Source organism: Peromyscus maniculatus, chromosome 11, assembly GCF_049852395.1.
Source record: "Peromyscus maniculatus bairdii isolate BWxNUB_F1_BW_parent chromosome 11, HU_Pman_BW_mat_3.1, whole genome shotgun sequence".
Taxonomy (NCBI): domain Eukaryota; kingdom Metazoa; phylum Chordata; class Mammalia; order Rodentia; family Cricetidae; genus Peromyscus; species Peromyscus maniculatus.
Window position 1 is genome coordinate 69,855,479 of NC_134862.1, and position 27,769 is coordinate 69,883,247.

Genomic DNA, 27,769 nt, shown 5'->3' on the forward strand with positions numbered 1-27,769 from the left:
AGTACCATTCCATGGGTTGAGATATTGAAGTGAATAAAAAAGGAGAAAGAGAGCTGAGCAGTAAAGCATTCACCCATGACACTCTGCTGCCTGACTATAAATGCAATGTGACCAAGCTGCCTCCTACACCTGCCACCATACCTTCCCTGTCATGATGACTCTATGAAGCCAAGATAAACCCTTCCTTATTTAAGTCAATTTTGTCAGTTATATTGTCATAGCAATGAGAAAAATAACTAACACAGTGGTAGTTTGGTTACTTGACCTGCTAAGCCCTGTGGAAAACACATGCAGTACTGCAGTTCTATGATGCTTCTCTATTAATAAACAGACTATCCAAGAACAGCCAGGAGACCACCGCCTGGCTTTTTTTTTTTTCTTTTTCTTTTTTTTTTTTTTTTTTGGAAATACCCACATTCTTGACACCATTAATATATATATTTTCTCCATAAAATACAGACATAAAAAAAATAAAAGCCTTTGTTAAGCAATAAATGCTAGGATCATATAAGGTTTATGCTATACCAGATACACCATCTTTTCTTTTTTTCCGGACCTTTGAGCCTTGAGTAGGCCAGGCAAGTACTCCATCATGGAGCTACACTTCAACTTTCAAAGTGTGGACCATATATACCCTACAATTTCTCAAGACCTTTTCAGAGAGCCTACATAATCAAAGCTGTTTTGACATTAATGTTAATAATTAACAACAATTAATGATATTAAAATATCATTTGCCTGTTTTACCATGTTGATATTATTATACAAACGCAATAGTAAGTAAAACTGCTGGTGTCTTAGCACAGTGAAGCAGTAATACTAAAGTACACTGGTACCCACTGTATTCACCTCCATGATGCTCCATTAATAGGAGAGGATGTATCTCACATGGTAGTACATACCTATAAGCCTATCACTGAAGAGGTGGAACAGAAAGGTAAATAGTCCAAGGTCATACTCAGATACACACATGAAATTCAAGGCCAGCATGAGCTACATAAGATGTTGTATCAGGAAAGAAATTAACAAACAGTATAAGTATATTTCACTTAACTATCTCTAATGAAGCAGTAAAAGTAATTAATTTAAGTAAGTCTCATATCTTAACATTCTCTATGACTTTCTTTAGACAGGGTTTCTCTACATAGCCCTACCTGTCCAGGAACTCTCTCTGCAGACCAGGCTGGCCTCCAACTCACAGAGATCCACCTGTCTTTGCCTCCCAAGTACTGGGATTAAAAGTGTACACCACTACACACACAGTTTCTGTGACAAATTTTTGTTTCACACTGAAGTACTACATTTTCAAAAGGAATTCTGCAAGTGTTTAAGTTAGAAGTTGAACTAACAAACTTCTTCAAAGAATATCATTTAGACTTCAAAGAACAACTGACAAACTATAATTATGAGGACAACAATACCTGAAATTTTGTTATTGTCTGTGTGTGCACATGTTTGTGTATATGATGTCAATCTCAAGTATCAGTTTGAGCAGAGGATCTTCTGGAATTCTGTCTCTGCCCCTTCAGGAGTGCTTATATTACAGACCTGAGCACTACTGTGTCCAGATTTAAGATGAGCTCTGAGGCTTGCACTCAGCTCCTCCCACTCACACAACAAGCATTTTACCTGTTCACACATCTCCCTAGTACCCGCGCTGGTTTTTCAAAGATAAAAATAAAAACTGTCAATTCAAGGAAAAGAACTGGCAATATCAGTGGCCAATGATAAAATCAAAGCTTTCATTAAAAATTAATTTTTCTAACCTGGGTGAGGTAGCACACACCCTTAATCTCAGCACTAGAGAGGCAGAGGCAAATGGGTAAATATGAGTTTGAGGCCAGCCTGGTCTACATAGTGAGTTCTAAGACAGCCAGAGCTACATAGTAAAACCATGTCAAAAAAAAAAGATCAGTGATAATATTTTTAAGTGTGACTTGTTTACATTGTGTAATAAATATATCAACATTAGAAAAAGCTTACATAATTCAGTGAACCAACATTTTTCAAAATCATGCAGAACTAAAAGATCCATTTAAAATGCAAGATGAAACAGTGAACTTTAACTATAACTTGTTACAAAAGTTTATTAAGGGGCTGGAGAGATGGTTCAGCAGTTAAGAGCACTGGCTGCTCTTCCAGGAGACCTGGATTTGATTCCCAGCACCCACATCAGGCAGCTCCTAGGCATCTGTAACTCTAGCTCCAGGATGATCTAATACCTCTACTCTCCAAGGGCATCTGCCCACACACAGTTATACAAAGTTCAAAATAAAATAAGTCTTAAAAACAGTTTATTAGTAAGATATCAAATTCCACATAGTAACTAACCATTATATAACAAACAAGTAGGGCTGAGAAATGGCTCAATGATAAAGAGTTCTCTTGTAGAGGACACCACATGGTGACTCACAACCATCCCTAACTCCAGTTCCAGACCATCTGATTGCCTCTTCTGACTTATGAGGCTATAAAGCACACAGGTGGTACACATACATACCTGCAGGCAAAACACTCATGTACACAAAATAAATAAATCTTTAAACAGTTTTAAAAAAAACAATCCACTGTAGAATTCTCATGTGGTAACAAAGAAAAATATCAACATTATCATAGCTAGTAAAATACTCCTCCTTTAAACTACTTATGAGCCAGCTTTTCTTTACACATTTCAACTCAAACAACATATTGCAGTAGTATGAATATAGTAGAAGACAGGAGAATTTGTCTTCTAGAACTCTCTACAGAAAAAGAGATTTGCATGTACACAGTAATCCCAACACTTGGGAGAATGAGTCAAGAGAAATTGGAAGTTCAAGATCAGCCCCAGCTACGCAGCAAGTTCAACTTTGAGGCTAGGTTTCTCATTCCTAGAAAAACTAGCAGAGGAGTCTATGAGCTCAAAGAAAGCAATCATGGTAAAATATAACAAAGAAGAGGAGGCTAAAGAGAGAAAGGCTATCGTCCTACTTTACCCCAACCCTCCCGGAGCTACAAGAGACTATCTTTTTTTAGGGGGGAGGGAGCTGAAACAGAGTTTCTCTGTGTAACAGTCCTGGATGTCCTGGAACTCACTTTGTAGACCAGGCTGGCCTTGCACTCAGAGATCCACATGCCTCTGCCTCCCAAGTGCTGGGATTAAAGGCATACCCCTCTGGTTGAACATCTTAAAGCAGACATTTTTACCATTTGAGTGCCAAAATTTAAAGACAGTTATCTTTGGTTACCACAAATTGAAGGGGTAATAAAGTAGATGTTTGTGGTAGTTAAACTACCAACATGATGAGATTTAGAGTATCATGAAACAAACTTCTGTGTGTACCTGTGGGGGTTACCCAAATTAGGTTCACTGAGGTGGGAAGACCCACCCTAAACATGAGGAGTACCATTCCATGGGTTGAGATATTGAAGTGAATAAAAAAGGAGAAAGAGAGCTGAGCAGTAAAGCATTCACCCATGACACTCTGCTGCCTGACTATAAATGCAATGTGACCAAGCTGCCTCCTAACCTGCCACCATACCTTCCCTGTCATGACGACTGTATGAAGCCAAGATAAACCCTTCCTTATTTAAGTCAATTTTGTCAGTTATGTTGTCATAGCAATGAGAAAAATAACTAACACAGTGGTAGTGTGGTTACTTGACCATGAACAAAACTCAACAATGGATCAAAGACTTCAACATAAAACCAAAAACACTGAACCTGATAGAAGAGAAAGTGGGAATAGCCATGAACATGTTGGCACAGGAGACAACTTTCTGAACAGAACACCAATAGACACAGGCAGTATGATCAATAATGAGTGGGATCTTATGAAACTAAAAAGCTTCTATAAAGCAAAGAACACCATTAATTGGATAAATTGGCAGCCTACAGAATGGGAAAGATTATTGACAACTCTACATCCGCCAGAGGACTACTATCCAAAACATATAAAGAATTCAAGAAACTAGATATCAAAAAAAAAACCCAAATAATTCAATTTTAAAAATAGGGTAGCCAAAAGAGAAATGTAGACACCAATCCAGCCACAAAACCTTTGACTTATACTCTGTCCTCCCTGCAAAGTATGCTAGAGCAATGGTGGCACAGAACTTTCAGGAGTAGCCAACCAATGTCTGACTTAAGGGCTCACTCTACAAGAAGGAACCTATATCCAACACTGCTGGGGTAACCAAGAACCAGAGACTAGATAGCCCAGGGACATAGGGTAAAATCAAATACTACTGGTCTTAAAAAAAATTCAATAAAATGATTCCTAATTATATTCTGCTACACTCATAGATCTGTGCCTTGTCCAGTCGTCATCACAGAGGTTTCCTCTGGCAGCAGATGGGAACAGATGCAGAGACCCACAAGCAGATATTATGTGGAGAGAGTCTAAATTGGAGGTGTCCATCAAATCCCTCCTCTCAATGTTCAGAGAATCCTGCCAAAGAGGAGGCAGAAAGACTGTAAAAGCCAGGTGCTCTTACATCTGGACATGAGAAGAACAAGGCACTCTGAATCAACTAAGCAAGGAACATATGAGGTCATAGAGACTAAACCAGCAAACACAGGGCCTACATGGGTCTACATCAGGCCCTCTGCATATTTATTATAGCTATTAGTTTTTTATGTGCATTTGTGTTTTGCCTGCATGTACGTCTGTGTGAGGTGTCAGATTCCCTGGAATTAGAACTGTATACAGTTGTGAGCTGTCATGTAGGTGCTGGGAATTGAACCTGGGTCCTCAGGAAGAACAACCAGTGCTCTTAACCACTGAGATATCTCTCCAACGCCCTTAGCTTAGTATTTTTATACTCCTTACTGTGAGAACAAGTAGGCCTTGTGTCTGCCCTTGGGACCCTTTTCCTCTTGTTGGGTTGTCATGTCCAACTTTGATATGATAGTTTTTGCTTCATCTTATTAAGTTTTATTTTTGTCATATTTGGTTGTTATCTCTTAGAAGCCTGTTCTTGCTGGGTGGTGGTGCTGTATGCCTTTAATCCCAGCACTTGGGAGACAGAGCCAGGTGGATCTCTGTGAGTTTGAGGCCAGCCTGGTCTACAGAGCGAGATCCAGGACAGGCACCAAAACTTCAAAGAGAAACCCTGTCTCAAAAAAAACCAAAGAAGAAGGAGGAGGAGGAGGAGGAGGAGAAGCAGCAGCAGCAGCAGCAGCAGCAGCCGCTGCCGCCGCCACCGCCGCCGCTGCCTGTTGTTTTCTAATGAGAGGCAAAAAGGAAGTGGATCCAGAGGGGAGGAGAGAAGACAGGGAGGAACTGGGAGGAGTAGAAAGAAGAGAAACTATAATTAGGAATTTTTGTATGAGAAAAGAATCTGTTTTCAATGTTAAAAAAAGAATGAATAGACTAATATGATTGCAAAATTAAAGAGGTCCTTAAAAGTTACTGAGTCCAACGTCTGATCTAAATCATCCCTCCAGAGGCTAGTGAGATGGCTTAATAGGTAAAGACATCTTTTTTCAAGCTGATATATGAGTTCAATACTTGGGATCCATATACTGGAATCAGAGAACTGACTACTGCAAGTTGTCCTCTGACCTCCACATGAAGATCCTGGTGTATGCACAAAGAAAATAATAATAGTAATAATAATAATAATAATAATAATAATAGTAAAAATATAAAAAATTATATAATCCTTCTAAAGTGGGTTCCTCAGTCAGAGTTCTTTGTTATTTAGAAAAACTATAAGCACTATTTTTTAAATCACCAGAAAGGCAAGGAACCAGAATCATAAAAGCCATATAGACAAAAACATGCCCAAAATCACGTTTCAACGTGCCCAGTTATATCACTACAACTGCTGTATTGATGCTGTATTGACACAGATGCCATGGTCTATACCATCCACATCAATAGTCTAGATGCAAGATTTAAAATCACTACTTCTGTTACTCCTGAAATGAAATGAGATTGTGCTACTAGTACCCATCACAAAAACAAATTTTGTGCAATCTTTAAGGCAACATCTCACTGCTTCTAAATTAGCCTTCTTTCTAACCTACTACCTTAAAAACAGCAAGCATCATAGATAAAATAAAAATAAGCAAAGTCTCAGGGAAAGGCCTAAGGATTTCATTCATATCCATTTTTTAAATACCTTTTTGAAGCTTTTGCACTGTTTCTGAAAGATGAAGAGCTACCACCAGGTTTAGATGAACAGAATACTACTTCAAATTTCCATATAACTGCCAAAGTAATTCCTCCTGCCTTCTCTAAACTCAACTCCAATACTGCAAGGAACCTTAACTAGAACACAGATAAGGATGCATGCTCCTCTGAAATTTTATTGAAAGACACTTCACCCTTGTTACACAGCAGTTTCCCCAACATGACTGTCAGCTTGTCGTCAATCTTTCATCTCTGCTTCCCTACCACAAAATCCATATATTGTCTTATTAATAAATGTTTATGGAATAAAACAATGACAGAGAATGAAATCAACTGCATAAAAATCCATAAAGCTCTAAGACTCCATAAAACTACAATGACCTTTCAAATTCATAATAATATTAACTTTCTTCTGAAAATGCACACTCAGGAAATCCAAACTTAAGGAGAAGCTCATAAGAAAAGTATTAAGTACCAAACATATAGCAACATGTTACTAAGCTCTTTTACCCACCTGCACCCAAAAACATATTGTATCTTGCCTTATTTATTTATTTTTTATTTTACACGTGTCAGTGTTTTGTCTAAATGTATGTCTATGTACCACACATGTACCTGTTGCCTGCAGAGGCCAGGAAAGGGCACTGGCTCTCCTGTGTATAGAGTTAGAAGGTTGTGAACCACATTGTAGGTGCTAGGAGTTAAACCTTGTTATGTAGAAAAGTAACCAGTATTCTTAACCACTGAACCATCTGTACAGCTCTCAAAATATATCTTTAAGTAAAGGTAGAGGAAAGAAAAAGGCATGCAGCCGGGCGGTGGTGATGCACGATTTTAATCCCAGCACTCAGGAGGCAGAGCCAGGCAGATCTCTGTGAGTTGGAGGCCAGCCTGGTCTCCAAAGCGAGTTCCAGGAAAGGCGCAAAGCTATACAGAGAAAACCTTGCGGGGGGGGGGGGGGGGGGGGGGGGGGGGGGGGGGAAGCGGGGGCGTGCATGCATTTTACTTAGGCAACTATATGCTTTCATTCAATATAAGTGCAAGAAAACTGGCATTTAAAGAATAACTGTTTAAAATAGATTAAGGAACTAAAAATATGCACTAAAACTGTAAAATTCTTTGAGGGGAAAAAAAACACAAAAGAAAAGCTTCTTCCACTGGCATAGACATCAACGATGATGAATAGCACAGCTAAAGCTCAGGCAAAGAAGACAAAAAGTAAACAAGGGGCCACATCAAACTAAAAAGCTTCTACACCAACAAATAAAAAGGCAGCCTATGGAAAGGAAAGAAATATTTGTAAACCAAATATTATATATACAGGAGTTAAAATCTAAAATGTTTATAACACAACTTTTTTTAAAAGCCAATTTAAAAATAGATGAAAAACCTAAATAGATATTTTCTAAAGAACACAAAAATGGACAACAGGTATGTATAAAGTTGCTAAATATCACTAATTGCTTGGGAAATTAAATCAAAACCACAATATGTTATTACCTCACCCCTACTAGGATAGCTGTATTGTCAAAACAGCATTAGTAAGGGTATAAAAGAAAAGGGGCCTTTGAGTACTATGGGTAGAATATAAGTTGGTACAGACAATATGGAAAACAATACAGGAAGATAAAACAGAAACATCATCTAGCCTAGGAATCCCTCTCCTGGTATACAGCCAAGTGAAATGAAATTAGAACATCCTAGAGAGATCTGCATTCACACTGCAACATTATTCTCAAAGTAGAAACAACCTAAAGGCATCTATCAATAGATAAATGAATGAAAGTTTTGGTGTCTCTCTGGCTATAAGACAGAGAAATCATTCTCAAACTGACCAGGAAACTTCCTCCCTGCTGGCTAGCTTTCATGGTGTTAGAAGGTGCTATAGAGGCTGTTAGGGAAGAAAAGACATCAGTGATATTAGCTGTCAATGAACTCTTCATCTTATAATGCTGACCTTCTAAGCAACATGTATCTACTGTTCCAATAGTGGCCTGACTGTTCAAGGTACCTAACTAATTTCTGATTGGATTTGAGACCCACTGCATAAAAGGGAATTTCATCGCTGGTATTGAAATCCTACTCAAAAGCCAATGGCTGAGGAGGTCACAGGCCCTAAGGTAAAGCCTGCTGTTGTTATTTTTCTAAATGGACATGTTATCAAATCACCTTCTAAATATTGATGTTTATATTCACTATAATAGACCTATGTTGTTTTTACCCTTGGTTAGAGAAAGTTTTTTTTTCTTTGCAATGGCCAGCAATCAGTGCAGAGATGCTGTGCTGACTGGTTTTTATGTCAACTTGACGCAAAGCTACCAGTCACCCAAGAAAGAACCTCAATTGAGAAAATATCTCCATAAGATCTAGCTTTAGATATGCCTGTAAAGCATTTTCTTAGTGATTATGTGAGAGTACCCAGCCCATTGAAGGTGGTATCACCCTGGGCTGGTGGCCCTGGGGGCTATAAGAAAGCAGGCTGAGCAAACCATAAGGAGCAAGCCAGTAAGCAGCACTCCTCCATGGCCTCTGCATCAGGTCCAGCTTCCCACCCTGTCTGATTTCCCACACTACCTACTTTCTACAATGAACTGTGTGCTGCTGGCTAGTTTTATGCCAACTTGAAACAAACTATTGTCATCTAATAGAAGGGAACCTCAATGCTTCCATAAGATAAGGTTGTAGGCAAGCCTGTAGGGCATTTTTTTAATTATTGATGTGGGAGGCACCAAAGAAAGCAGGCTGAGCAAGCCATGGGGAAGCAGCACTCCTCCATGGCCTCTGCATCAGCTCCTGCTTCCATGTTCTAGCCCTGTTTGAGTTCCTGTCCTGATCTCCTTCAATGTTGAACAGTAATGTGTAAGTCAAATAAACCCTTTCCTCTCCAACTAGGTTTTGTTCATGGTGTTTCATCACAGCAATAGTAACCCTGACTATGACAAATTGTTGTTATATGGAAGAGTGAATGAAATAGGCCCTTTCCTCCCCAAGTTACTTTTGGTCACAGTGTTTCAGCAATAGAAACACTAACTAAAACAGATGCATAACTGGTCAAAGTGCTAAGAGTAAGAGACTAAGGGCTCAGCCCTAAATGGGAACGTATCTATAACACCTCCCTCTACTCCAACCCACAAAGGCTTAAAGAATAGCATGGAAGAGGAGGTAGAAAGAATGTTAAGTGCCAGAGAATGAGGAGAAATGCAGTGAAATGCTGTCTTTTGGAGAACACATGGCTATTACACTCCTCAACTCCAACATTTGTTGATAACATGCACAAAATAAAGCCATCTTAAATTCTAACATGAATGGGGAAGGTATTCTACAAGCCCTAATCCTTAACAAAGTGCTCCCAGCAGCCAATTAGTTCTTGGAGAAAGAATCATCCTTTTTTGAGGATATTCTTCCATTGGTAGGTCTCCCATGCTCCAGTGGATGACCTCATATCCATGCACATATTGACAAGAGTAACTGGACTTAATGAGTTATCAAAAAGTGGTGAAGAGGGCTGGAGAGATGGCTCAGAGGTTAAGAGCACCGACTGCTCTTCCAGAGGTCCTGAGTTCAATTCCCAGCAACCACATGGTGGCTCACAGCCATCTGTAATGAGATCTGGCACCCTCCTCTGTATACATAATAAATAAATAAATCTTTAAAAAAAAAAAAAAAAAAAGTGGTGAAGAGGCATAAAGTTGGGAAGGGACATGTTGGAAGGATATGGAGAGAGCTGGGAAAGGGAAATGGTGGTACGTATGATATTTCATTGTATAAAAGTATGAAATTCTCAAGAACAAAGAAAAAATATAATTTAAAAAATAACTAGGCCAGGCAGTGGTGGCGCATGCCTTGCTTGAATCCCAGCACTCCAGAAGCAGAGAGGCAGGCAGATCTCTGTGAGTTCTAGGCCAGCCTGGGCTACAGAGTTAGTTCAAGGAAAGGTGCCAAAGGTACACAGAGAAACTCTGTCTCTTAAAAAAAAAAAAAAAAAAAAAAAAAACCCAGACGCTAAAACTATTGAATATAACATATACCTTGATTGCATAGCCTACAGAAATTCAACTGAGCTGAAAAGCTTCCTCCTGCCGGGCGGTGGTGGCGCACACCTTTAATCCCAGCACTCGGGAGACAGAGGCAGGCGGATCTTTGTGAGTTCAAGGTCAGCCTGGTCTACAGAGCGAGATCTAGGAAAGGCGAAAAGCTGCACAGAGAAACCCTGTCTCGGGAAAAAAAAAAAAAAAGAAAGAAAGAAAAGAAAGAAAGCCTACCTATGCAGGCTGCTGGAGAACAAAGTCCATCAATGTCTTACCCAGCTGTGAACCCTATGAATTACAATATCAACCCGCCAGGTTTTGGCCATTTTTGTAACAGTGCATGGAAGTCATAAGGATAACCAACCACCCTCTGACTGGACTTGAGGTCTGCTCAAAAGGAGGGAACTCTTGTCTATACTGTAAACCCCAGTCAAAATCCCATGGTGAGGGAGGTCATAGATAGACCCTAGCATGTTAACTTAATACTGTTATTTAGTGTCTTAGTCACTGTGCCATTGCTGTGAAGAGATACCATGACCACAGCAAGTCTTATTTAAAATAAACAAATAAATAGATGGATAAATAAATAAAGCATTTACTGGAGATTTGCTTACAGTTTCAGAAGCTTAATTCATTATCATCATGACAGGGAACATGGCAGCAGGGAGCATGATGGCAAGGCAGGTATGATGATGGAGAAGTAACTGAGAGAGATTCTGTCCACAAGCAAAAAGAGTCACTAGGCTTGGCATGAGCTTTTGAAACCTCAGAGCCCACCCTCAGTGAAACACTTCCTCCAACAAAGCCACACCTCCTAATCCTTATAATCCTTTCAAATAGTGCCACTCCCTAGTGACTAAGCATTGAAATATATGAGCCTATTAAAACCGCCACATTTAGCTATATTGGCATTGCATCCAACCACCTTCCACATATTTATGTTTATACAAAAAAAAATGCTATTCTAAGCCTTGATCAGAGAAGCCTCTCTTTCCATTGAACAGTAGTGAATGCAGAGACTTCCAGCTGTACAAGGTGCTGAGATTAAGTGAAGATTGAGGACTTAGCCTGAAACATGACAGTTATATATTCCTCTCTAAGGCTGAAGAACATTCTGGAAGAGGGGTGTTCTGGTTTGCTTCCCATTGTTGTGATAAAACACTGACCAAAAGCAACTTCTGGAGGAAAGGGTTTATTTCACTTTACAAGCTATAGTCCATCATTGGAGTAAGTCAAGGCAGGGACTCAAGGCAGAAACCTGGAAGCAAGAGCTGAAGCAGAACAATGGAGGAATACTGTTTACTAGCTTGTTTTTCATGCTTGCTCAGCCTGCTTTCTCATACAACCCAGAACCACCTGCCCACAGGGTGGCACCACCCACCAGTAGGCTGGGTATTCCCGATGCCCCACAGATGTGCACACAGGCCAATCTAATGAAGGAATTCATCAACTGAGGTTCTTTCTTGGTTGAATCTAGTTTGTGTCAAGTTGCCAAAAACTAATCAGCACAAGGGAGTAGAAATAATATAAGATCAAGAACACAAAGACAAGCTGCAGCAAAATGCCAGTTTCTAAGCACAACACAACCATTATAGTCATGAATTCACAGCAACTGTGGATTGCTGTACTACAGCTGCACATGATGAATAGGCCTGTCAACAGCCAGCCATGGATAGAGAAAAGGATCAAGGCACCCTATCCCTCACTGATGAACTATTTGCTACTAACGGATTTTGAAAGAAGGGGAACCACTGTGTTCTGTTGTGCATCCACTGATGGTCTCACCAGACTCCAACGGGCTCAACCCAATGGTCATACAGATGGCTTTGGATAAACTAAATGGGTCAAAAACAAAACCAAAAGTCATAAATCTGAAAGCCAATCAATGACAGTGATTGTAGAAAAAATTTTTTTCCAGAGCTGAGAACCAAACCCAAGCGCTCTACCATTGAGCTAAATCCCCAACTCCGTGATTGTAAAATTTGTAGGGGGTGAGGGTGACAGAAATATGAGGGAGAAGGGCTAGAGAGATAGTTCAGAAGTTAAGAGCACTGGCTGCTCTTCCAGAGATCCTGAGTTCAATTCCCAGCAACCACATGGTGGTTCACAACCATTTATAATGAGATTTGGTGCCCTCTTCTGGCGTGTAGGCATACATGCAGGCAGAACACTGTATACATAATAAATAAATAAATCTTTAAAAAAAAGAAATATGAGGGAGAAAAGATAGAGTAGTGGAGAAAATAATCACAATGCATTATATATGTGTATAAAACTGCCAAAGAACCAAATTAGTAAAAAGGTATCCAAAAACTTTGTTTACATGTACATCTCTACATAGCACTAAACATTAAAAGGAGTCCTTTTTCCTCCTCACCTTACCCAACTCATCCCCCAGCCATGCTCAGGAAGCACTAGGCAGCTTTGAGTTCTGAGGTCCAAGTTAGTATTGCTGTCACCTCCTAGGCCTCATCCAACACAGTCAGATGACCTCTGAAATGAGAACCTAGAGATGGCCAACAGGATATGCCTGGAGATGGAGAAGTCAATCTGCTGGAAGAAGGCAGCACTGATGGCTTTCATTGGTAGAAATGCCTTCAATGAAGGCCCTGAAGCCCAAAGTACAATAATCACTGGCATTGATATTATAATGAACTTGCATGAAACCAGTTTCACAAAAGAAGCCTGGGGGGGAGGGCCACACCTTTGATCCCAGCATTCCAAAGACAGAGGCGGGCGGATCTCTGTGAGTTCGAGGCCAGCCTGGGCTACAGAGTGAATTCTAGGACAGGCTCCAAAGCTACATAGAGAAACCCTATCTAGGAAAAAAAAAAAAAGAAGAAGAAGCCTATGAGATATTAATCAAATATTACATGAAGCCAATCAATGACAAACTTGAGCAACAGAGACAAGAAAAAGCAAACTCCTTCTGCCAGGAATTGGAGAACAAATCAAGTACATGTCTACTAATCTCAAAAGTTACCAGTTCTCTGTTGGCGAAAACACAAATCCATTTAAATGGTTCTGCTGGGCTACCAGGAGGCACCCTCATATGCGATTTCCTTTAAGGATGGCTTAAAAATGGAAAAACATTAACAAATTTTACAATCACAATCTATCACTTGTTATCAAAAGTGGCTTATCAATTCACACAATATCAGGACTGAAGACTCATGTGACTAACATCATCTTGTCTCTGCACTTATTCTAACTTTGTATATCTGGAATAGAGGGATTGTTTTTAAGAAAATCAAAGGTTGCCAGATGGCAGTGGTGCACACCTTTGATGCCAGCACTTGGGAGGCAGAGGCAGATGAACCTCTGAGTTCCAGGCTGGCCTGGTCTACAGGACAGCCAGGGCTACACAGAGAAACCCTGTCTTGAAAAACCAAAAAGTCATAGTGGTTTCTAACAGTAACAAATGTAATCAGACATGCATACAAAATAGAGAAGAGGGCCGGGCGGCGGCGGTGGTGGCGCACGCCTTTAATCCCAGCACTTGGGAGGCAGAGCCAGGCGGATCTCTGTGAGTTCGAGGCCAGCCTGGGCTACCAAGTGAGTTCCAGGAAAGGAACAAAGCTACACAGAGAAACCCTGTCTCGGAAAACCAAAAAAAAAAAAAAAAAAAAATAGAGAAGAGGAAGGTGGAGACAGACTCATAAATGTTGTCCTTCTTTATCTATATTATTTTCTCTTTTTTGACTCATGAACTATTGATGATGAAAGAATTTTATAGGCCACCTAATATCACTTAGATATAATACTCTTGATTTAGAAAAGAAGGAACTCAAAATATTATAAATCATCTAATTCATGTTTGTCTGATACACCCTTATATTTCTGTCTTCCTCTTCATTTTATTCACTGATCCTCTACACAAACAGAAAATATGTCTTCTATATCTCAGAGTCATTCAAATTTTCATTTGTTATCCTATGGTACTATTGATCATTAATTAAAACTTAACACAATACAAAATTTCAGATAAGATCTAATAAAATGAATATGGCCACTCCTTATAAAATAGGTAAAGGCATGTGTCTTAGTGTTCTATTGCTGTGAAGGGACACCATGACCATGGCAACTCTTATAAAGAAAAAGCATTTAACTGAGGTGGCTTACATTTTCAGAGATTTAGTACATTATCATCATGGTGTGACATGGCGGAATGCAGGCAGATATGATGCTGGAGAAGGAGCTGAGAATTCTACATCTTGACACGTGTAACAGGAAGTGGTCTAAGTGTCACACTGAGCCCAGCTTGAGCAAAGGAGACCTCAAAGCCCAAACCCACAGTGGCACATTTTCTCCAACAAGACAACATCTACTCCAAAAAAGCTACACTTCCTAATAATGCCACTGCCTATGAGCTTATGCGGACCAATTACATTCAAACTACCACAAGTATTATCAAGATTGTTTACAAGTAATCAATACAGAGAAGTTGCTTACAGTCAATATGGGACAAATTTAGGAGTAAGAAAGCTCTATAATGATCTATGTGATCTTAGGTAAGTTGCTAGAATTCTTTAAGACCACTTTCTGATTTGCAAACTAGCAACACATAGTAGTAGTGTTGAAGTAGTAGTTCCTACTTCATACACTTACTTATAGGATAGCTCAGAGGTTCAGAGCACTTATTGCTCTTGCAGAGGACCTGGGTTTGGTTCCCAGTACCCATATGGAGGCTCACAACCATCTGTAATTCCAGATCCAGGGGATCTGGCACCCTCTTCTGACCTCTGTTGTCACCAGGCACACACATGGTGTACATACATACATGCAGGAAAAGCACTCATACTCATAAAATAAATAAATCTAAGGAAAAAAGATTAACTGTATAATGTATATCATCTTATATAATAACTACTCTGATATAAATAATGCTGGCTTGTTATTTTTATACACAGAACAAAAAAGAAACTTTGACCTAAAATTTATTCTGTCTGAATCTCACAGCAGCACTACACCAAGAATTAAGGTCCTGAATTCCACTTACATTGTCTTCCACAAAACCAAAAATGCTCTTAGCTATTTATACCTTAACAACTATTCCTCTCCCTCCATAATGAACAACTAATAATTTCTCCTTTTTTTCTGAAGTTTTTGTTTTGTTTTGTTTCCTTTGCTTTTCTCTTTTGAGATATGGTCTTGCTATGTGTCCCTTGCTAGTCTAGATCTCACTCGAAATCACACTGTCCCCAAACTTGAAGCAGTTCTCTTGCCTCTGCCTCCTTAGTGCTAGGTTTAAAAAACATCTGCTATGACACCTGTCAGTAAAAGGTACTATTTTTATCTTTGTCAAAGCAAAAATACCAAAAAGCAGAAAAATTGCTAAGGTTTAAAAAAAAAATAAACCTCAATGGAACAAAGCCCAAAATCTAATGAAATCCATACCTAAAAAGGGAAATTGACAGGTAAAACCTATTTCACCTATCAAAACTAATGACAATGTTGACAAGAAATATATGTGTCAGAAACTTAAAAGAAAACTAAGATACCTAGAGTCAACGAAAACTAAGTTGCAGAACCCATGCAGTAAGTTTCTTCAGAATCACTTCTTATTAGCAAATGTTCTGGTTACTTTTCTGTGGCCAAAAGCGATGTGGAGAAAAAAGAATTTATTGCATCTTAGAAGTCAAAATTCATCATGGAGGGAAGCCCAGACAGGAAATCAAGAGAGGATCCTAAACCAGAAACCATGGAGGAAAGTTGCCTACTGGCTTGCTCTTTCACTTATGCTCAACCAGCTTTCTTACACAACCCAGGACCACATGCACAATGGCTGCACTGCCCACAGTGGGCTGGGCTCTCCCACATCAATCATTAATCAAATGGCCCACAGACAAGCCACAGGCCAATTTCATGGAGGTAATTCCTCAATTAGAGGTTCTCTCTTCTCAAATGACTAGTTTGTGTCTAAATGAAAACTAACCAGTATAGCAAATAAGTGAACCTAAGATTTAAATAATAATGATATCTAATTCTATTTTTCCATTAGCCTTGCTAGGAAGCTAATGTTAGTCTTAGTTATTGTTAAAGTAGACTCTCAATATGAAGGTGGATTGCTTCTCAGCCTTTTAGCTATGATCAAGGGTAGTGTTGAGGTATGGCAGTGTAAAAGGTTGGAGAAAGTAAGACATTTGACTAAATTACTCTTCACTGTGACTTGATAATGTTTCTTTGTAATAGATCAGAAGCAAAGGAAAACATGATTCCAAACACGACTAGTGATAGTGGAACAAAGATAAAACAAGGATTTAAAATGATAGACTATATATCTTTTCATGAGGAAAGATTGATGAAGTCTATTGGCAAATAGCTGCTAAGTCACTAAACAACACTAAAGCTGCAGTTCTCAACCTGTGGGTGGCAACCCCTTTGGCAAACCTCTATCTCCAAAAATATTAACGATTCACAACAGAAGCAAAATAACAGTTATGACATAGAAACAAAAAAAATGTTATGGTTGAGGGTCAACACAACATGAGGAACTGTATTACAGGGTCACAGCATTTGGAAGGTTGAGAACGACTGCTCTAAAGGAGCCTCAGAAATCATATTGTCTGCCAACATATGTATAGGGCCCCATGCAACAGTTAATTTTTCATTGATTTATGAATACACTCTAATCACAGTATACCAAGAAAAATAACCTACTCAATTACAGCAACAAAAACCATTGAAAGTAACACGGAGCCAAGAGTCATGGTATACACCTGTAATCACAATACACAAGAGGCTGGGGCAGAAAGAAGGTTAAAGACTCTGAAACCAGTCCGGGCTACACAGTAAGTTGCTGTCTTGAAATACAACACACATACATCTAGTAACCGTTCTCAGAACCATTTACACTTTTTTAAAGTTCTTAATAAATTCATCTTAAAGTATAGGATAAACACTCTACAACATGGCTTATTAAAAGTTGGGGTTAAGCCGGGCGGTGGTGGTGCACGCCTTTAATCCCAGCACTCAGGAGGCAGAGCCAGGCGGATCTCTGTGAGTTCAAGGCCAGCCTGGGCTACCAAGTGAGTTCCAGGAAAGGCGCAAAGCTACACAGAGAAACCCTGTCTTGAAAAACCAAAAAAAAAAAAAAAAAAAAAGTTGGGGTTATATGCCTCTTAAACCTTAAAACTGAAAACCACTGGTCTAAATTTTTTACAAAATTGTTGAGCCAAGTGATGATGGCACATGAATTTAATCCCAGCACTTGGGAGGCAGAGGCAGGTGGGTCTCTATGTTCAAGGCCAGTCTGGTCTACAAAGTGAGTTCCAGGACAGCCAGAGCTACACAGAGAAACCCTGTCTCAGGGAAAAAAAAAAAAATGTTTGCTGCTTGTATAATGTGTAAAAATAAGTCTGTTTGCCCCAGTGAGAACCCATTAACTGTGGTATAGTAGAAGCCAGAAGCCTCAAGCGAAACCAATGACTCGTGGCAATGAACACTTGCAAGTAAGGATGAGTGGACTAAAGGGTAAACTGTGTGACTCATTGGGTCACACTACAGCTTCCACGACAAGATTTCTCTTTTTTCTTTTTGGTTTTTTTTTTTGTTTGTTTGTTTCTTTGTTTTGTTTGGGGTTTTTTGTTTGTTTGTTTGCTTTTCTTCTAAATTTGGTGTTGTTTTGGAGGAGAAGATGGCAAGGGCTAAGAGGAGACTCAAGGGGACAGGGAGGTAAGTGGGATTGGAATACATGATATGAAATCCACAAAGAATCAATAAAAGCAGGCAGTGATGGTGCACACTTCTAATCTCAGCACTCAGGAGGCAGAGGCATGTGGGTCTCTGTGAGTTCAAGGCCAGCCTAGTCTACAGAGCAAGTTCAAGGACAGCCAAGGCTGTTACACAGAGACCTGTCTTGTAGAGAAAGAGAGATCAATAAAAGTTTTAAAAAGTATGTTTGTATAATATGCAAAAATAAGTCTGAATTGAAGGTATGACAGACATCAAGAAATTTTTCACTGATACATTAATGAATTCTACACTTGCCCTGTAAAATGTGTTTCTTCCCCAGGAATTTGGAATACAAAAACTCTATTTGGGTTTTACCTTACTTTCGTACAACAGTTTTCAAGGAGCCAAACTGCATGCACATTTTCAGTCATTCACCAAGCAGCCCATATTTTCACCACAAATTTCAACAACTAATATCATGTGAACAACCTTAGAACTGAGCACCATTTAAATTAAGGATATCAACATCACATTTTATTTTTAAAAAATGATAGAAAATTTGAAGGAATTTTAAGAATCTAAATTGGTAAAACCTACTATGTGTAGATGTAACCGTCTTGTTAAGTAAGAAACACAGAGAGCTAAAAACCTTATCCTTGAGGAGGACAGCAGCAGCAGTGAAGGGTAAGGTTTTTAGCACTTAGCTATTGCTCTGACCTCTTGGGCTTTCATCTATGCATTGGCTCTGTGTTTATTTAACAAGACAGTTACATCTACAACTATGTCTCAAAAAGAAAGAAAAAAACCTGTGGTGACATAAGCAGCTACTCAATTTATATAAAGTATGGTGGCATGTTGCATCTAAACTCAGCTTTTTTGGGTGTGCTGTCTGTCTGTCTTGTAGAACAGTTCATGAGACAGCTGCAACTGTCTAAAATGACATAACAAAATAGTTAACATATCAGAAGCTTAAATAAATGAGAAAAACAGTTTAGCAATGACACAATTCTTATTTATTTTGGAACCAAGGCTCATACCCAAAACTCTGTGTTTTACCAATCAAGCAGTTATTTACTATAGCAACTTCATTCCAAGATTTCCAAAAATTTCCACACACTTCAGTGATGAGCTATCAAAGCCTGTGTGTGCTGTTACCTGGGCAACACTAAAGAAGACTTTTACCTTCACAGAACTTGAGGGTCAAAGAGAAGCAACCTTCCTTCAAACTATGCATGGTTTTAGTTAGAAGCACTAAGTGTGAAATCAGCAGACAGAAAAGCTTGAGACCTGCCCCCAGTGCTTCAGTCTGATATCTTCATTTCTAGCCACCCAGTGCCCCTGCATAACAAGGTATACTCCATACAATACTTTAAAACATGGTCAATCATACTAACTGTCAATAATTAATACAGAAATCTTTTGGAGTTAAGAATCAATCCCTCAGGACTGAGAAGATAGTTCAGTGGGTAATATATTTGCTACAAAAACATGAGGTCCCCAGAACCCAAGTAAATGTCAAGCACATCTGTAACCCCAGAGGTCAGATATGGAGGCAAGGAATAATCCTTGGAACAATCTGGAAAGCTAGACTAGCACAATCAACAAGTTCTCAGTTCAAGAGACCCTGCCTCAATACATAAGGTGGAAAGCAAGCCATCAGGGAAGATACAGGACCTCTGACCTCTACACACACATCCCCACCCATATGAACACATTAAAAGACATATACACACATGGAAACATAGACATGCACATACACAAACACACAAAACACCCTTACTCACTCAATCTCTCCCATCTGGATTTGATATGAAATTCTGTCTTGCTGCCCTAAATCCTAAAGCCAGTAGTTCAAAAACTACCTTTCTGCCTGAACCAGAAACAGCCTCAAAAATGTGAGACCCAGTCATTTAGAAACCACATTTTAGAAGATCTTTGAAAACAAAATTACTTCCTGCTCTGGTATAGTCAATTTGATGCTGTCTACTGAACAAACCAAAATGAAAGAAAAACACTAATATCTTCAAAAAGATTTTGTCTTTCAAACACATTGAAAACCAATGAATGCCAGTTATTGGTTTTTTTTCTCTCTCTCTCTAACACTTCAATTTTTCTCTTCAACTTTTACTGTAAATATACTTAACCACTCTCAAGGTCACGTTTTAATCAGGAGCACAGCATATAAAGCATGCTTAATGCTAAGAAGTACTAGATGACTCTAGATATAAAACAAAAGATAAGCCTAAAGCAGAAGAAAAACACATTCTAGGCTCTTAACCATCTGAGGGTGACTAGGGTCACCTAGCTCTTTCACTACTCTGCCCTGCCCATGCCTCTAAGCCTCTGATCACCCAAGTTCATGGCCCAGTAAGTTTCCCTCCAAACTAGTCATTTTATTTTCACAAGTTCAAAATTCTACCCATTCTTCTAAGCAGTGAAAATGTCCTCTTTCCCTATCCCTACAACTATGGTCATTTTTCCCATCTCTCTAAACTATTGTATTACTTTCTCTTTACTACCCGTTACTTTCTGGCTTACATTATACCTGTATTCCTATATTTAATCCCCCACATAAGCATGAAGGCTCCAAGGTCAAGGATCACACCTTATTCATCTCTATTCAAACTGCTTACTGCTTAACAGAGTCCTGGAGCTGAAATCAATAAATGCTTGGGTTAGGAAAGGACAGAAGCCCACTATTAGCTGATGCGTGTCTGTAATCCTCACACTTGAGAGGTAGAAGTAAAAGCACTGGGAGTTCAAGATCATCTCAAGGGGAATTTGAGGTAACTTTTGGCTATGTGAAAGTCTGTCTTTTTGAGGCAGACAAAAACAGAGGTACTGAGAACCAATCCAGAACCCTGACTTTACCAATAACCACCCATACAATCTTGGGTTTTAGTTTTTTGTTTGTTTGTTTGTTTGTTTGTTTTGTTTTGTTTTGTTTTGTTTTTGAGACAGGGTTTCTCCATGTAGATTTGGTGCCTGTCCTGCATCTCGCTCTGTAGACCAGGCTGGCCTCGAACTCACAAAGATCCGCCTGGCTCTGCCTCCCGAGTGCTGGAATTAAAGGTGTGCGACCGCCGCCCAGTGACTTTTTTTTTATGCTCAACTGCAGATTAGAAAAGTATGCTAAACTAGTTTGTATGTCTGTCAGTCCATCCATTTGTTCATTTATTTGGAATGTTCATGGGGGTGTTGCTTATTTTAAATGAGGCTGGTAATCCTTACTTGAGTGTAAAATTAATTAGAAAGTTAAATACTGGCAACTTTTCATAAATGACATGAAAAGAATATTTCAAGTGTTTTACAGCCAGTAATGTGCTTTACATTTTACAATTAGCTATGGCAGGGGGTCCAACTTATACTATTTGCTGGTTGTCCCTGGTATAAACAACTCCACTAGGACCAGTCAAGCAAGACTATGACAATATCACTAAACACAAAACTAGGTAAAAAGAGATATGCACAATTTCTGTTCCAAGTTTCAGTAGCCAATTAGCACAGCCCTGAAAAGATAAGGAGTATTTCACCAAACTGTTCTTTCAAGTATGTGTCTGTGTGTGTGTGTGTGTGTGTGTGTGTGTGTGTGTGTGTGTGTGTGCGCGCGCGCGCGCAGAAGCAAGATATTCAATATTTTATCCCCTGGAGTATAGTGAAAACAGTTTAATAAATGCTCAGCATAACAATCTCCAGTATCCTTCATGTATACAAAACAATAAATCTTATTCTTAGTTACATGGTCTCTTCATCGCAATTCATAGCTCTCTTCAAAAAGGAAAATAACAGACACCTATTGATATCACTGTAAGACAAATGAGTTATGGGAAGTAGGCGTGTGGTTTAGAAATTATCAGCTAAGGTCAAGGTTCTCTGCCTTTGTTCAGATCCATATGCCTGAAGGACATAATACACTAACACGGTACTACTACTAACACCAATGACTCCCTTTGCCAAGTGTCCTATATTATGAAAAACAAAAATGATTCTGGTACTGGTATCAATGCCCCCAACCACTTGAGAAGCTTACAGAGAAAAACCAGTGCAGGAAAAAAAAAATTCATTCCTAATTTTCCCCAAATTTTCAACACAAGCTCACATCTTCCAATGGGACTTCTATTACTAAGATCCTCTATTAGAATTAGCATTTTACTTAATTTACTCTTAAAGACATGTAGTACTTGTTGAGCTTAAAACAAGCAAACGAAATCATAATTCACAAACTACTGTTTAGACTTCATACTCTGAGAAAAGCAAGTTTTGTTGAAATACTTTTCTGACTTTTTACTTAAGCTTACTAAACTGGATAAAGAGCAAAGAAGTTTCCTAAATGTATTTTTGGCTGTACTATGTCTATCACAACAACACTGCCAGTAGCCAGATTTTTCATGAGTATTTATAAAAAGTGTGTTTTCTATTTTTAAGACTATTTATAAAATAAGAAGGCTCAAAGTTTCAAGCACATTAATAATCTTAGCCCAAATCTAACTATAAATGAACAAAAAATATGCCTACAGGTTTCCTAGGAAAATCCCCCAACACTATATTTTAAAAATCCAAAGATAATCAAAAATGAGTCAGTGTGAGCATGAACTTGCTATATTCAAACAATTGTGACATTTTGTTGGCTGAATAAGAATATGAAAGTAAATAAAATACAAAAAAAGAAAATGTTGAGACATAAGTCTGCTTAACTCTATTAACTGTTATTTACTAAGATCCACTAATGTCCGAATACTTACACCCAATTCAAATATTAGTTCCAGAGTCAAAACTAAGCAGTCAAGTCAAAAAAATTAGTATATCAGGCTGGAGAGATGGCTCAGCAGTTCAGAACACTTGTTGTCCTTGCAGAGAATCCAGGTTTGATTCCCAACACCCATGTGGTAGTTCACAACCATCCTTAACTACAATTCCCTCTTCTGAACTCCAAGGGCACCAGGCACACATGTGGTGCACAGACAGACATGTGAGCAAAACACTCATACATATAAATAAATCTTTTTAAATAAAATTTTAATGAGAATGTCTTCATTACTCAGGTTCAACTGTTTTTCCTGTTTCCATTTGTTGTGGCAAATGACTATAAGATTATCTATGGAGAAATCCCTGGGTTGGCCAGGCAGTGGTGAAATCCTAGGACTCAAACCCAGACTAGGTTACATAGTAAACTGGGGCCTGCAATGGATTATACAGCAAGACCCTGTCTCAAAATATATATATTATATATATATATATATATATATATATATATATATATATATATATGGAAAAAAAGTCCTATCTTCAGTCTTTGGCTGACAATCATCCTCAAACTCCAAGGCTGATTCATTTATATGAGATAAGAAGTTACACTTTGGGTCTGGTTAATCTCAATGTCTGATGTTTTTCTTGTTTTGGTTTGGTTTTGGCAGTGTATTTTATAGTAAAGTTTAAAATAATGTTTAAAAGATGTTATAAACATGCAAAAACTGATTGAAACTTGTAAAATAAGGATGACGGGCTCTCTGTTTTGGGACTCCCAAAGGCTACAGTATTGACTTCAATCTCCTAACATCCTCATCGCCATACCACTTAAAGAATGGTGGCTGAGGACTAGAAAGTTGGCTCAACAGTTAAGAGCACATGTTGCTCTTACAGAGGTCCCAGCACCTACAGGGTACACACACACACACACACACACACACACACACACACACACACACACACACACACACAGTGTACATACTTGCAGGCAAAGCACTCATACAAAGAAGAAAAGAAAGAAAAAGAAAGAAGGAAGGAGAAGGAGGGGGGAAGAAATCTCAAAAGAATTTTCAAAAAGAAAATGGTAGGCTAAGTCCCAGTTCTACACCTCCTGCACAAGAGATTTTTGATACCTAACTGCTCCTTTCTTCAAAGTCAGTATCTAGAAGGCTGTTAATCTCTCCCCCATAATATTTGTACTTGGAACAACAGAATTTCCTCTTTTCACTACTCCCCCAGTCTTAGGGTTTTCAGCTTCACTACAGTATTTGAGAATTCAAACAAATACATAGCAAATCAAGTTTCCGGGAAGGCAAAGAAAAGAGTTTCCAGAAGTAACAAATTCAGAACTGATGAGCTGGGAGAAATGAAAACTCTTGTTTCTCAAGCTTAATAATATTTTGTCAGTCAAAGATAAATACAGCTGGGCTTGGTGGTCCATGTCCATAATCCCAACACTTAGGAAGCTGAGAGAGAAGGAGTGCTATGAGTTTAGTTAAGGTCAGTGTGGGCTACATAATGAGTTTCAGGCCAGTCAGAGCTACCATCTAAGACTGTCTCAAAAAATAAGTAAATAAGGCTGGAGAGACAGCTCAGCAGTTTAAGAGCACTAGCTGATCCTCCAGAGGACCTGCATTCAATTCTAGGACCCACATGGTGCTAAAAATGGTCTGTAACTCCAGTTCCAGGGAATCTGATGCCCTCTTCTGGCCTCCTCTGGCACCAGGCACAGAAGGGGTGCACCAACATACATGGAGACAAAACACTCATACACATAAAATTAAATAATAAATAAATAAACCAACAAAAACTGCCTAGCCTCTCAAATAATAAAAAAAAAGTTATAAATCATGAAGCAATGATCAAACAACCAAAAATTCTCAGAACTGCACAAGCATCATATACAGAACTTTTCATGAAATGTTTAAAAAGAGAAGGAAAGAAAGTTCACAGGTCTACAGTCCTATCTTTTGCACTTGGTTTGTATTGTTTACTATGCCCCTCAAGAGCTCAACAGTACTGGAACTTACCACCTTGTTTGCAGCTTCCCAGGGCACAAATTAAGCTGCGCAATATCTCACAGATAAGCCATGCACAACTACATCTATTTTCTCCCCCAGATGATTTAGTAATATTAGAGTACATCTTGGACTAATTTAGTATGGGCATCAATCTAACTCAAAGTCTTAGCTAGCTTCCCAAGCAGTACAGTTTTGTAATAATGTGTACATTGCATTCATCTAGCCTTTCTTCTTTGCAGCCTCAGTGTCAGTTTCATATAGAGCACTCAACCAAGACAATTAATCACAAGCCAATTTCCCTTTCTTAGCAGCTTGTGAACTAATATTTTCCACGAGCAAAATCCACTTCCAATTTAACCACAAACTTCATGCCTGGATCTTCTGATCCTAACTACTGGCTATTCTACAAAAGTGCAGCACATGTCAAATGTAAACACTACTAGCAGAAAAGTCTAAAGGTTTTCTCATGAAATTGTGTTCTCTGAATTGTAACAATCAACTATCTACCTCTTCTCATACACAAGAAAATTCAAATGCATTAAAATTATCTAAATCTTCCAGTGACAAAAATGCAGGCTTGACTTTGAAAACAGTTTTCAAACAGCACTAAACATGTCAATCAAATCCTTACCATCAACGAAAGGTTGGCGATTCATTTTATTTGCATAATACCATCAATTCTGAAAAAGGATCGGCTAAATTTGAGTCTTTTTCTGGTATAACGAACTCTGAAAAGTCCAAAGGGAATACACAAGCACCTGAAGGAAACTGTCTTGAGATCAGAAACGAACTCTTGTCAGTTCAGCCCCCTTGCTCCATGGCCACCACCCCTGATGGCCAGTGGCCCCTTTCCACACGCTGACGCACTGCCCAGCCTTGTACCGTTGGCGATCAGAGCAAAGTACTAAGCCAGTCTCAGAAACTTTGACTCAGTTATCAAGACACGGAGCACCCACAACATGCGCGGGGGTGTGGAGGGGTGTCTGTCACGGCCCACCCGGTCAACTTTGAAGCAGGGCATTTCTTGCAGGTAGAGATCTGCCCAAAAAACAGTCTATCCCAGACAGTAAAACCACAAGCATCGCCAGCAGGAACGGAGCAAAGTGCGCGGGGCGGAGGAAGGGGAAGGGCACGGGATCCAACAGACGCTTTCAAGTAGGTAAGAAAATAACCCTGTCCACACGCCCCCCGACTCGGGGTTGCTGGGACCGAGAACTCGGCAGCAGCCTCATCCCGGCAGCCGGCGGCGGGGGCGGCGGCAATGTCAGGAGGGCACAGTGGGAGGCGGCGGCCGCCGGAGCCACCACCCCGCCCCAGGTGAGGGGCGCCAACCCCGCCTCCCGCCCGGCGGCCCCGCCGCGACGAGCAGCCCCCCGGAGAACCCGGGTGTCCCGGAGGCGGCCGACGGCGCTGAGCCAGCCGGATGCCTTCCGCCCTGGTCCCCCAGCATCCCGGTCCAGGGCCGGGCCTCGCACCCGGACCCTCTCTAGACCAGCCCGGAACCCCCAGACCCACCGGACCGCGGCTCCCCGCCGTCAGGCCGCCCTCGGGCCCCTCGAAGGCCGCCTTCGCCTCACCTCACGTCTCCGCGGCCGCTGCCGGAACAACAACTCTGTCAGGCGTCCGAGTCCCACCCGCCGCCCAGAGCTCTGCGGTCGGGCGGGCCCGTCCCGTTCACTCCGCCGCCGCCGCTGCCGAAGCCCAGGGAGGGCGGAGGGAGCGGGGCGGAGGGAGCGGGCTGAGGAGGGGAGAGGACCGCCCGGCAGGAAGAGGCGAGGGAGGGGGCGGACTGAGGAGGAGGCGGCCGGCGGGAGCGCGCGCGCCCGTTTCCCCCCCCCTCGGCGCGGCGTGCGCGCTCCCGAGGGCGGAGGCGCCTTCTCGGCCGAAGGCGGCGGCGCGCACGCGCGTACCCAGCCCCGCCTGACCCCGCTCGGCCCCGAGAGCGCCGAGTACAAACCTGACCGAAAAAAAAAAAAAAAAAAAAAAAAAAAAAAGGAGCGGAGGCGCGCGAGACCCTCCTGCAGGCGCGCGGTCGCCTGCCAATCAGCCCCGAGAGTGACTGAGTTCTAAGATAATTATTCCCTTTTGAGGAGATTCTTTCCTTACAAACCTGTTTTACATATATCCATTCTGTGCAGCCTGTAAGTCACCTCGGAGGACTAACTTCCCCGGGACTCTCACTCTTCGTCCTTTGAAGGTGTCTCTGTGCCCCGAAGCACCCCCCCTGATTGGATCCTCCAGACTCAGATGAGCACATGGGAAAGCGCTGAACACTGGGGTGAAGGCAGCAGGGTCTCTCACCTTTTTATGCTTTCAGAGAATAGATTTTGGAGGACAGATAAGCTAGAGAAGTATCTATTTTCTGCCACAAATGTTGTACTGATCTTGGAACTGTGACTATCTTCCTTTCTAGATCAAGCAGCCAGAAATGACCTGTATATTCCCTGAAACTCCTAGGACATTTTTCCTCCGGTTTATGGCGCCTAAATATGTAAACTTAACGTGTGAAATATTTTAGAGATTCCAGAAAGACCTACTTCATTCATTTATGTGTCTTTTACGGTGACCTCTACCGCGCTAACAGGAAGTATTTAGTAAATGTTACTGTTTGAGTTAAATGTATCAAGCGATTTGAGCTCTAGAACGGATTCTTGTGTTGAAAATTCTCTATTGTTATACTTCTATTGCCCTGTCCTTATTGTCCACCCAGATCCAAAAGCTACCCTGAGAAATGTAACCTTTGTCAAAAGGCTTTCAAACCCAAGTTTCTTTTCTCCTTTTTCTTAATGTTAATGCCTACAGATGCTTGGTCACAGCAATAGTGTTCCAACTAATTTGGGTTTTCCCTCCCTGTTGGGTCCTTTCCAGAAGGTATTTTTGTTAAGTTCTGTACCCTGAGAGCCTTCCTAACCCTGGACCTGACTCAATGACTGCTTTAAGTTTTGATACCTAATAAAGTTAGGATTTAAATAACACAAATCATCTGTTGATTTCCGAGCTTTCAGAGTCTCTTTGTAAATATGCAAGAAGTAGATACTGAGCCAGGCTCTATGAGAAAATCAACACCACGAGAAAGCCATAGTTTTTGCCTTCTGGTATCTTCTAAATGGAGCAAAGTTATTTGACAAAGAGAACAATGAATGCTAGTTCACTTTCTCCTTTTTAATCAGTCCAAGACCTT

General features: G+C 40.3%; 1 protein-coding gene across 8 annotated transcripts in view; it reads right to left on the reverse strand.

Moving 5' to 3' along the window:
• The window catches only part of Rabgap1l (RAB GTPase activating protein 1 like), a 566,460-nt gene extending 540,033 nt beyond the window's left edge, over positions 1 to 26,427 (reverse strand). The window contains exon 1 of one of the 8 annotated variants that reach the window (XM_042258403.2): positions 26,166 to 26,413. Coding sequence is in view for 2 of the 8 variants with exons in the window: in XM_076547796.1 (XP_076403911.1) it covers positions 25,220 to 25,222 (3 nt within the window). In the remaining 6 variants the exon portion in view is untranslated. Of the gene's footprint in view, positions 1 to 25,219; positions 25,241 to 26,103 lie in introns of those variants that run through there. The other 7 variants (XM_042258404.2, XM_076547797.1, XM_076547796.1 and 4 more) reach the window with 7 other exon arrangements.
• Positions 26,428 to 27,769: the final 1,342 nt, after the last annotated feature.